The sequence below is a fragment of the Centropristis striata genome, chromosome 13 (genome assembly GCF_030273125.1).
Source record: "Centropristis striata isolate RG_2023a ecotype Rhode Island chromosome 13, C.striata_1.0, whole genome shotgun sequence".
In the NCBI taxonomy this organism is placed as follows: domain Eukaryota; kingdom Metazoa; phylum Chordata; class Actinopteri; order Perciformes; family Serranidae; genus Centropristis; species Centropristis striata.
This window is the reverse complement of record NC_081529.1, coordinates 32,249,202-32,261,237: the sequence shown is the minus strand read 5'-3', so window position 1 is coordinate 32,261,237 and position 12,036 is coordinate 32,249,202. Positions and strand designations below refer to the sequence as shown.

Below are 12,036 nucleotides of genomic sequence, written 5' to 3'. Positions count from 1 at the left end.
TTCAAAAAGGGCTTAAAACTTTTTTGTTCAGGCAGGCATCTTTAGGTTGTTTTTTATTATTGTCTCTGCACCTTAATCTCCTCCTTTAGCTGTTTTCTTTAATATACTTTATTACCTGTGTCTTTTTATCAACTGCTGATTTGAACTTTTGATTTTTCTCTTAGTCTTTTGTTTATTTTGTTTCTAGTTTCTGTAGCACTTTGAGATCTCTTTATGAAAAGTGCTTTACAAATAAAATGTATTATTATTATTATTATTATTATTAGAAGAGGAAAGCCATGAATGGTCAAAATGTCTTGTTGTTTTTTTTTTATCTTTTCCACATTCAAACATACACATTTTTTCACTGGATTATTTTCAGAGTCATTGTTTTGATAAGATGTTTGCAAATACACACGTTTTATACTGTAAAAATATTCCATTATTATGGTTTTAGTGCATCTTCATCACCAGACAGAAAAACAAAGATGGCCGCTGGTACACATAGGGTTAAAAAGAAGAAGAAGGAGAAAGGTGCAAATGCAACATCCCAGTATGTGTAATATACTGCATGGTTATGATGACTGAAGCATGCAACACTGATGAGACGCCAGCAGGGTGATATGTGCATATTTGTAGGAGAACCGAACCAACAAATATGACAGCAAAAGGAAAAACAACGCCGTGCGCGTGCACGAGGTGCTGAATGCCTCTGTAACGCGCATTGGGGCTCTCCCGCCCATGCCCAGACCGCGCTTTCACCCACGTGTTTACCTGTAGCCATTCAAAGCCCAGCGCTGTGGACGCGCAATGGCTCGTGGTCGCGCACGTTTGGTTCCAATAATTTAAACGGGAACGAGTACGTGCGCGCACCCGTATTCTTTGTGTGGCAGCATAGAGAAGCGCCAAAAGAGTGACCATGGCTGATGAAAAACCAAAGGTGAGTGTCTCCATGTTGGAGCAAGTTTATTTCACTCAATCTGTGGCATGGGGGCTCATAGAAAAAAAACTGATATTCTCACGTGCTCTGTTTTATCTTAAATAAAGTTGAGAGCTAAAATTCAACAACTGGCTGTACCTACTTTCACAGACCGGAAGGTTTGTGAACGCGCATTCAGCGGCGCGCAGGTCGCGTTCAGCTTGATTACACACAACCAACCAGCTGTTGTCATCCTGGGAATGTGAGTGGCTTATAGTGTGTGTGTGTGTGTGTGTGTGTGTGTGTGTGTGTGTGTGGTCATTTATGCAAGTGGGAGAAAGTTTAGTAACCAGAGTTGTGGTGTATGCCACTGAAACTAGAGTGCTTTGTTTTTTTTATCATGAGATATCTAAAAAGATTTATCACTGGTGGAATTATTCATTAAAAAAACAACATTATTATATATACACTGTTAAAAAAAACAGTTGTTTTTACGGTAAAAAAACAAAAAAAAACGGCAGCTGTGGTTGCCAGAACTTTACCGTAATAAATACGGTGCAACTTTTTGTAATATTACGGTAAAATGATATTGGCACTGTTGATTTCCCGTTTAAAATTGAGATTTTATTCCATATTTTACCGTAAAAAATAAAAAATTTCCACCAAAAGAAACGCTGTTATGTCATATAATTGACAAGAAAATACTTTATAAATGCTGTAGGGCTGCAACTAACGATTATTTTCATTATCGATTAATTTGTTGATTTTTTAAACGATTACTCGACTAGTTGGTTGGTCAATAAAATGTTGAAAAATATCAGTGTTTCCCAAACCACAAGATGACGTCCTCAAATCTCTTGTTCTGTCCACAAACCAAAGAGATATTCAGTTTGTCATAAAGGAACAAAGTAACCAGAAATATTCACTTTGAAGAAGCTGAAATCAGAGAATTTGGACTTATTGTCTTTAAAAAACTGCTCAAACCAATTATTCGATTATCAAAATAGTTGACGATTAATATAATAATCGATTATTGTTCGATTAATCAAATAATTGTTGCAGCTCTCAAATGCTGCATAAATGAAATATTTTACCATTAAATATTACAGTATATTTTTGTTAGAGATATGGTGTTTAGTAAAAGTGAGAAAAAGTGTTTTTACTAAAAATAAATGCAAAAATTACAGTGATGCTTATATGTATTAGTTTATTTTTGTTACAAACACGGTGACAGTGGATTTTACAGTGGAGCAATGTATTTATCAAAAAATAAATAAAAATACTGTTTTGGCTGATTTATACATTCACAGTGTTTCATTGTTACTGAAACTGAATTAACCTATTTACCATTTTACGGTCTTTTACTGTCATGGTTTAGCTGTTTTTCACTGTAAAATCTACAGACATTTTTTTACAGTGTATTATTATGGATTTATTAATTACCTGGCAGGATATAAAGTAGTGGCAATGTGCTCCACCTTTACCACCTGCAACATCAAAATAATGAAAATATTGCTCAATTAATAATAATACTCCAGTGCTATATTTCTGAATGGTCTCTGCCTACTTTTACTTTGGTAACTTGAATGTATTTTGATGCTAGTAGTAGCACTACTTTTACTTAAGTAAAGGATCTGAATACTTCTTCCACCACTGCAGCCTTAGCAACTGATTTGAATTTCAAGGCACTGAAACAGGATGTAAACAAAGGGAAAATGTGCACTGCCAGGAAATATTATAAAGTTGATCAAATTAACATTTTATGGAAACTCATTTTAGAAACTCAAACCACATTATAGTCTCATATTTTGTCGAACCAAAGGAATTAATTATTCATCACACTGATGCAAAAATCTATTACATTCAGTAATATTTGCAAAACTGTCAGCAGCGACTTATAAATCAACCAGAGGTACTAAAGAGATATCTGCCTGGGTGGAAAGTCTCCCTGATCTCTGTTGACAGTATTATTTTCATACTGAAACATTGAAGAGTTTAACCTCACTGAAATATGAACCTAAAGCTCATTTAACCAGTTCACTGTGGGTGCTAAAAATCTTTTACATACACACAGAGTGAAGTATTTCTAGCCTGTTTTTCTTGTAATTTTGATGATTCTGGCTTAGAGATAATGAAAACACAAAACTCAGTGTCTCAGAAAATTAGAATATTACATAAGATCAATAAAGAAAGGATATTTTAAACACTAATGTCAGGCTTCTGAAAAGTATCTTCATTTCTCTCCATCAATACTTGGTTGGGCTCCTTTTGAATCATGAATTAGTGCATTAATACTTGGTGGCATGGAGGAGATCAGCCTACAGCACCATGTTGCTTTTATAGCAGCCTTCAGCTCATCTGGTGTCTCTCACCTTCCTCTTGACAACAGCCCATAGACTCCTATGGGGTTGAGGTGAGCCCAGTTTGCTGGCCAGTCCAGCCCAGTAACACCATGGTCATTGAAGCAGCTTTTGGTACCTTTGCCAGTGTGGGCAGGTGCCAAGTCCTGCTGGGAAATGAAAGCAGCATCTCCTGGGAGCTTGTGGAAGCATGAAGACTCTAAAATGTCCTGCTAGATGGCTGCTATGTTGACTGTGGACTTCAGAAAACACAGTGGAGCAACAGCAGCAGAGGACATGGCCCCAAACCACCACTGACCCAGGACCAGCACATTACACTCACCAGCAATATTCTAGTTTTATACTGAGACGCTGAGTTTAGTGTTTTCATTATCTCTAAGCCAGAATCATCAAAATTACAAGAAAAAACTAACAAATTCACGATCAAAAAATTCAATTTTACAAGAAAAAAAATCTCAAATTTAAGAGAAAAAAAAAATCACAAATTTAAGTGAAAAAACTCATACATTTACAAGAAAAAAATCATAAATTTACCAGGAAAAAAAAAAATTAAGACAAAAAATACAAATTTATGATTAAAAAAAATCTAAAAATTCATGAGAAAAATACTAATTAACGAGAAAAAAAACCTCAAACTTCTTCACAATAATCACATTTTCTGAGACACTGAGTTTTGTGTTTTCATTATCTCTAAGCCAGAATCATCAAAATAACAAGAAAAACAGGCTTTAAATATTTCACTCTATGTGTAATGAATCTATATAATGTATGAGTTTCACTTTCTGAAATAATTGACAAAAAATATTGAACTTTTTCATGATTTTCTAATGTTTTGAGATGTATTATTAATCACTTACTCATCTTTAAAATGTCAACAGAATCTGAATATTTTTTTCAAAATTCAAGCCTGCCTGTCATGTGTTGTGTTGATTGTCTTACTGATTGATGGTTTCTGTTGACTGTTTTTTTTTTTTTGTCTTTTCTAATTTTATCCCTCAGGAAGCAGTCAAGACAGAAACCAATGAACACATAAACCTGAAGGTAGCAGGCCAGGATGGATCAATAGTTCAGTTCAAGATCAAAAGACACACGCCGCTCATCAAACTCATGAAGGCCTACTGCGATAGACAGGTAGGCATGGCAACAACCACAGCTGATGATGTCATAGGTGTAGTTCCCAAACCAGTTGTAGCAACTTACTGCACTGTATTACAGCCATGCAGCCATTTGACAGTTATTTTAAGGGGTGCACAGATCGATCGTTCAGCAACGATTTCCTTAATTTTGGGGGATCGGCGATTTCTTTTACGTCAAACCGATCTTATCTAGCATCTTATCTACCTCGATAATAAGCCCACACCGGCGAAGCAGTGCTCCCAACTTTGTTGCTAAATTTAGCAACTTTTCAGACTGCCTTAGCGACTATTTTTCAAGAAAGCGACAAGCCGGAGACCGGCTCTTTTTTTAGATAGATAGATAGATAGATAGATAGATAGATAGATAGATAGATAGACTTTATTTATCCTTTTTTCGGGATAAAATCATATCGTGAAGCCTCTGGTGATTGACACCTCTAATATCAACCATCACTTCATTTAACAATTGCTTTTGATTGTATTTGACATCAAAAACATTTTCATCTGACTTTACTTTTTAATAGAGCTTTAGTTTTCAGACTGCCTTGTCTTTTTAATCTTTTGGAAGTGAAAAGGTGCAGCACCTCCACTCTGACTCACAACCTCTGCATGTCACATTCACTCGGTTGGACATTTGGAATAATATGTTGGGTAAATGATGCCTCCAGTTCCTCTTGTCAATCCTTTACAAAAGTTCTGCTGCCCCCTAATCTGCCTTTTTTTCACTGCATGCAGTGTACAAAGTTTAGTCCTAAAAGCACAGGTGTAACATTAACAATGGCTCCCTTCAGGCTGCAATGCCACTAAACCAGTATGCATAATACTGGGGCTCTGGATCTGAATGCAACCAATCCATTATTAAAGTTATTTGTTAGACTCAACCTTCCATATTGCAGCAGAGAGTATTAGCTGTATAGATGATGTAGAACAAGGCTTAGAAGTGCTCAGCTGCAGTGTTACAGTTGCATCATATGGAAATAATTAGAGGAATTACATGATGCTTAAAGCAGCGTCTTATAAGTATGCACGTTTGATCTTGTTTGAAGACAAAAAAAGAATGACAAGGGTAATTATTTTCAGCCTTTGCACACTTATCACTGGTGCATGTAGTGACAGGTCATTTGAGCTTTTGATTTTGATCAGTTATGTGTTTGTAACTGGTGTTAATTTGGCATTAAAACTCTAGTTGGCACAAATATTTCTTTAATGTTAATGTCAGAGTTTGATGTTGAAGAAATCTGTTATATTACATACAATTCACAGTTTGCTAATAGGTCAGACCTTAGATCATGGGTCTCAAACTCACGGCCCGCGGGCCAATTTTGGCCCTCGTGACGATATTTTGTGGCCCCCACCTTGATATGAAAGTTTATTGTGAGTTTTATATGAATGGCACTTTACTGTGTTGTGTGTGGAAGGTCCCTTTAATTACTTTTTTTTGCTAATTCTGTCTTTTTTTAATAATTTGGTGTCTCTTCAAAATAATTGTGTCTTTTTTAGTACTTTTGTGTCTTTTTTGGTCATTTTGTGTCTTTTTAAAATAATTTGTGTCTTTTTTAGTAATTTTGTGTAATTTTTTTGGTCATTTTGTTTATTTTTTCAGTAATTTAGTTTTTTTCTGTCATTTTGTGTCTTTTTTTAATAATTTTGTGTCTTTTTTGGTAACGCTGTGTATTTTTTGGTCATTTTGTGTCTTTTTTAAATAATGTGTCTTTTTTTGGTCATTTTGTGTCTTTTTAAAATATTGTGTCTTTTTTTGGTCATTTTGTGTCTTTTTTAAGTAATTTAGTTTTTTCTGTCATTTTGTGTCTTTTTTTTAAAAGTAATTTTGTGTCTTTTTTTGGTCATTTTCATACTGCCTCCAGCGGCCCCCAGGTAATTTGAGTTTGAGACCCCTGCCTTAAATAAAAGCCAGATGATCCTCACTAAGGAGTTATCCACCATGGTCGTGTTTTACAGTCGTTGTTTCCTGAAAGAGTTATTGTTCCTAGTTTATTGGATGTGATCCAGCTTTGCTCTACAGCTCTGAATCTTCCTGTTTGAATGCAAATCTCCCCTCGATACCTCGACACAGCTTGGTGCTTCACCTTCCTCTCATCCCCACAAACCTCCCCATCTGTCTGTCTGTCTGTGACTCCAGATGTTAATCACAAAGACGTCTCATCTTTTCCATCAGCACTTCTGAGCTAAATTACCTCTGAAGTTGTCCTTCCTCGTGTTATTTCCTATAATGGGATGCAGGAATGCTGACTTATTCTAATTAGTTAGAGAACGCTGGGACGAGTGCCCGTTTGGTTCTTAAAATTGTTCGGTAATCTTGATTGCGACTGTGATTGCTTTGTTACAAAAACAGTCCTGAGGTTTGATATAAACTTTACATTCAGTATGAATCCATACCTCCATGTTCAGAGGAGAAAAGAGAATATCTGATGAAGTGCAACCTCTGACATTCCTCTTTATCTGAAAGTCAAATGAGGGTTCAGCTCTCTGGAAGAATGGAAACTCAGTGTTGTCTGTTTTTTTTTTCAACTGCCAGCAAGGCTAAAGAGACATGTTTGTCATGCAGCTCATTTCTGAAACTACAGTGAGAACCAGATGTTTTTCATTATTCCTTTATTTGTGTTTCACTACGAGGGAGACAGTATAGCTCAATATGTTTCTAATACCTTCAAAGTTCAGTGTAACTGCCTCTCACTATAATTCTAATTTTAAGTTCTTGGTTGTCCATTTTTTTTGTTTGTTTATGAATATTAAACTAATATTCACTAATAAGTTCACACACGGCATCTAAATAATAGAACACCGCAGCGCTGAAGGAGATCAAAAAGGAGCAACAGGTGCATGCTAACACACATACATTTCTAGAATCAAAAGGAAGAAACGGAAAATTGAAGATTATCAAAGATTAAGTTCCCTTTAATTAGCCTACGAGGTTTGTTTCTGTATTTACGTTTCTAGCTTTGTGCCGTGATTTAGACTTCCTCATTTAAACGAATGAACCATGATGCAATTCGCGCCCAAATTACTATGTGAATGAAACAATTTTGTGTAACGTATGTGTTTTTCTATGCCGTTTTGCATGCATCCTATTTTTAATACAAAGTAACATTTAGAGTATTTTGTGTTTGTGATTTGTTTTCCAGTATGCATAAAGTTGTCTTGTGTAGCTTGGAGATTGCATTGTGATGACAGCCGTTTTATCAATTATTGTTTATTTATTCCTCCTTTATTTACTTTATTATTTTTTTTTTTTTCCTCCGGCAAGTGCTAGGGAATGGTGTCCCCCAGTAATCCCACAGTGCTTTTAAAATGATCCCATCTTCTTTTAATTTATTTTAAATTTATTTTGTTTTGTTTTTTGTTTGTTTCTTTTTACCTTCAATTCTGTATTTTATTGCACTTTTATGTGAAGCACTTTGGTGCGGCTCAGCCGTCTGTAAATGCGCTATATAAATAAATTTGACTTTGACTTTTCACGGGTTGGATAAGAATAAAGTACCCAGTATTTAATCAAGATCTCGTGACTCTTGCCGTAATTGGAGGGAGCTACCTTAAGCAAGCACATCTTAAACTAGGCAGTTCAGCTGCTGAATATTCCATCACACTTACGTCAAGTCCACAGAAGAAAACAGTTTGAGAAAGGGCCTTCTACAATCATTAGAAAATGTTGCTTTCATGTATCAAACTGAGGTCACTGACACCATATGATAATCTGAAGCTGCAAGTCTTTCCACTGTAACATTAATTCGTGTGCACCAGATTGTTCTGTTAGGCTGTGAAACATTCAAAGGACCAGAGATAATGAGAGTCTTCACATTTACAACAAATGTTTTCTGTGTTTGTCTCCGCAGGGACTGTCGATGAGGCAAATCAGGTTCAGATTTGACGGACAGCCAATAAATGAAACAGACACACCATCACAGGTAAGTGTGAAGCGAAAGAGATGAAGTGTAAATGAATAATGTGCTCACTCATCAAAAACTCATCTGCCTGGAGTTTATAGTGGGCTGCTTTATACGCTTCTCCACTTCCTCCCTCTGTACAAAAGTGAAGACAAAATATCCTGGATAATAACAATAACAATGTGAGCTGGCAGTTATGACGTTACACCCTGTTTTATGGCATCACATAAGTAATTAAAACCATCTTATCAGGAAACGCTATCACACAAACACTGGTGTGATAAGACATATCTAAAAAAGAAGAAAACAACTCTGGGGGAAAATGTTTTTGAGCTTTACTTTTGGTTTTTAGTTTGGCTCATGTCCCATAGACTAACCATAGACTGTATATAAATAATGGACGTAGTCACCGTGACGTCACCCGTTAGTTTGTGGCCCGTTGGAAGCCTCGAGTTCAGTGTGACACTCGTCTCCATCTTGCGTCGCCATCTTGTTTCCGATACAGGAAACAGACCATATTTGGACTGTGGAGGAGGAGAGGGATCTGATCACTGACTACAGCCTCTCTACACCTCAACCTGACTGAGAGAAGTCTCTGCTAATTCATGTTAGCATTAACTGGAGCATTAACTGGGATGTTAGCTTTGGCTAGCAAACAATAAAAACAAAATGTTTGTTACTGACCTCAGAAAACTGAGCAGCGACTCCTTGGAGTGTCTGTTAGTCCAACCAAACGCTGAACAAGACATTTTTACTGAACAAAACGTTCAAATAAACTGTCATTAAGTGAAAATACAGTGAAAGGGTCAAAGTTATGAGACCAAACCGCTAAACGTCCCTTTTAATATCTATATAACGCTATATATAACTTTATTGACACGTTGCCGTGGATACGCATTGTTCTGCTTCTCTCCTGATGACGGCTCGCCTTGTTAGTGACCTGTCAATCAAAGGTAGCCCCGCCCCAAATCATATGATCTTCTATTTTCTTCTAAATGGGGCCATTATTTACACTATTAACATCAGATTGTCTTGAAGAAGATGTTTTACTAGTGATTGAGACCATAGTGTTGTCCTGAAAAAACTTCTGAGGTAATAAATCAAGTGAGAAGTTTTCTCATTTTGCATTGAAATGAATGGACAGAAATATTTTTTGCAGCCACACTTAGCGCCCCCTGCTGGAATTTTCGTTAGAATGCAGCTTAAGGCACTTCCTGGTTTGCCTCCCTGCTCAGACCAGGAGGTTGCCGCCTGAGACTAACATAAGGGGGCGGGGTTTCTGACCTATCCTGCAGCTGGCCATCAGGGGGCCATGAAGATGACTTGGCTGTCCATCTTTGTATACAATGTATACAGTCTATGGCATTCACAGATTTATACAGGAACTAAATATACAAGAGATCACTCCACAGTGAGCAGTGTGTGGTAGGAATGTCTTAGAGATTTTTGAAACTGAATAGAACTGTGATAGAAATAATGCATAATATGCTTCTTTCTGGGTTTCTGTGTAGACACAATTTTATTCTTTAATCTAGACAAAGGTTAATACATGCTGGGAGCCTCAGATCAAATTTTACTTTGACATGTTCTTGAACTTTTTATTAACAAATTCCTTGCTGCAATTAATGGCTGGGGTAATAAACCCAACTTGCATGTTGTGGCATTTTATTGCAATGCAATGCAAGTCTGGCTATGCACACTGTGGTCAGTGTTTGCTGCGATGGTGCCATTTTGCCCAAGTTGTTTTTTTTAACATGCATGTAACATCTTGACACAATATGTGCTCCCCCCGCCCCCCTCCTTTCGCTTTTTAAACAATATAACTCCTCTCATTTACTCTTTTTGCCAATTTATCTTATACAATATGCAGACCAACTAGGTATGTACAGGTACATCTCAAAAAATTAGAATCTTGTGAAAAAGCTCAATATTTTTTGTCAATTATTTCAGAAAGTGAAACTCGTATATTATATAGATTCATTACACAGAGTGACATATTTCAAGCCTGTTTTTCTTGTCATTTTGATGATTCTGGCTTAGAGATAATGAAAACACAAAACTCAGTGTCTCAGAAAATTAGAATATTACATAAGATCAAGAAACAAAAAGGATATTTTAAACACAAATGTCAGGCTTCTGAAAAGTATGTTCATTTCTATACACTTAATACTTGGTTGGGCTCCTTTTGCATGAATTACTGCATTAGTCCTGCTGGAAAATGAAACCAGCATCTCAAATATTCAACTTCCTCACAATATTCTAATTTTCTGAGACACTGAGTTTTGTGTTTTCATTATCTCTAAGCCAGAATCATCAAAATTACAAGAAAAACAGGCTTGAAATATTTCACTCTAAGTGTAATGAATCTCTATAATATACGAGTTTCACTTTCTGCAATAATTGACAAAAAATATTGAACTTTTTCATGATATTCAAATTTTTTTTTAGATGTACCTGTACTTTAGGCTTATTAAAGTCATGCAACACATATTTAAATAATGTTTTTTTTTCTCTCAACAGTTGGAAATGGAAGATGAAGATACAATTGATGTGTTTCAACAACAGACGGGAGGCCTCATGTAATCAACCACGTGCTCCATTGTTTTCCTTCCTCAACACAACCAACCTTCCCGGCCTGTGATACACAGCGGCTGCTTCTTTGCAACTTGTCCGATTGTCTTAACAGAATTCCATGCAGAAGAAATTGTCATTTCTCTGCTTCACACGACTGCTGTATAGTATTTTTATTCTCGCTCTCGTTCCTGTTCTGTTTTTGTACATAAACCACACCCAGGTTATGTTTGCTCATGCTGTACTGTGGTAAAAAAAAAAAAAAAAAGTAAGGACTTCTTCTTGCAAGGTTGCAGACAGAAACAGATAGGAATGGTGATAAGAGTGAGAATTAATAACGCTCACTTTATGGATCAGATGTCATTGGGGTAGGCTCCGTTAGTGTCCATAAAAATCTGTTCTTGAAGTGTACTATTTTGGGACTGGCTATTACTTGGGGAAAGGTATACCCAGTTTAGAAATGCTGCATTGTCATTTGATTTCTGTTATCTTCAGAAAAAATATTTGATTTTATACATTTTATATAGTAGTAGATGTGTAGAGAAATGTTTGAATAATGGTTTAACTAGGCTTAACAAGCTTCACATTTTGGGAAGCTGAAGAGATGTCTCCGTATTGTTATTAAGATGCCTGTTAAAATAAAGCTATTGTCTTTTTCCGAACTTCCACTAAGTTTTTATGGCTTTCCAGTGTGATTGTTTGACCCTCTCTCTCCTCCCCTGGGCAGAAATACAGCTAATATGAAATACAGGTTTGAATATTGACAAAATCAGAAAATCAGACTGCAAAATTACATTTTTTTAATGGAATCTGGGATGATTAGTTGCATTTTTGTAATGTAAGATAAACATTTTGAGTAAGTTCTCATTACAAGAGGAAAAGTCCTCAATGTGGCCTATAATTAAAAACATCAACAACATCCCACATGTTGTAGAATATGCACAGTACACCTGTAGTTTCTGCCATTTATTTTTTTTTGTAAGCGCCATTTGATTTGACCAACTGTGGCCTTAATGCTGAATATGCTAAATGCATTTAATTTGCATTTAAATGTTTTGAGATGTTTAAAGAGAGAAAACAATGATTAAGGAACTCGGGTTTTTTTGTGACTGCATCCATTATTTGTATAAGGTTTTAACATTTTCACTGTTTGATTTTGAAGCAATCCA

General features: G+C 36.0%; 1 protein-coding gene across 1 annotated transcript; it reads left to right on the top strand.

Annotated features, from left to right (window-relative positions):
• The first annotated feature begins 624 nt into the window (after window positions 1–624).
• LOC131982942 (small ubiquitin-related modifier 2-like) lies at window positions 625–11,539 on the top strand. The gene is made up of 4 exons (XM_059347542.1): window positions 625–919; window positions 4,258–4,389; window positions 8,246–8,317; window positions 10,817–11,539. Exons 1-4 carry the CDS (start codon window positions 899–901, stop codon window positions 10,877–10,879), a joined length of 288 nt encoding a protein of 95 aa, XP_059203525.1. The 5' UTR covers window positions 625–898; the 3' UTR covers window positions 10,880–11,539.
• The last annotated feature ends 497 nt before the right edge of the window (window positions 11,540–12,036 follow it).

Bases quoted from the DNA above. Each gene is read 5' to 3' on its own strand.
- LOC131982942 (XM_059347542.1), top strand. From the start codon at position 899: ATGGCTGATGAAAAACCAAAG. The intron at 4,390-8,245 runs GTAGGCATGGCA...TTGTCTCCGCAG, and splicing joins AGGCCTACTGCGATAGACAG to GGACTGTCGATGAGGCAAAT. The intron at 8,318-10,816 runs GTAAGTGTGAAG...TTCTCTCAACAG, and splicing joins AAACAGACACACCATCACAG to TTGGAAATGGAAGATGAAGA.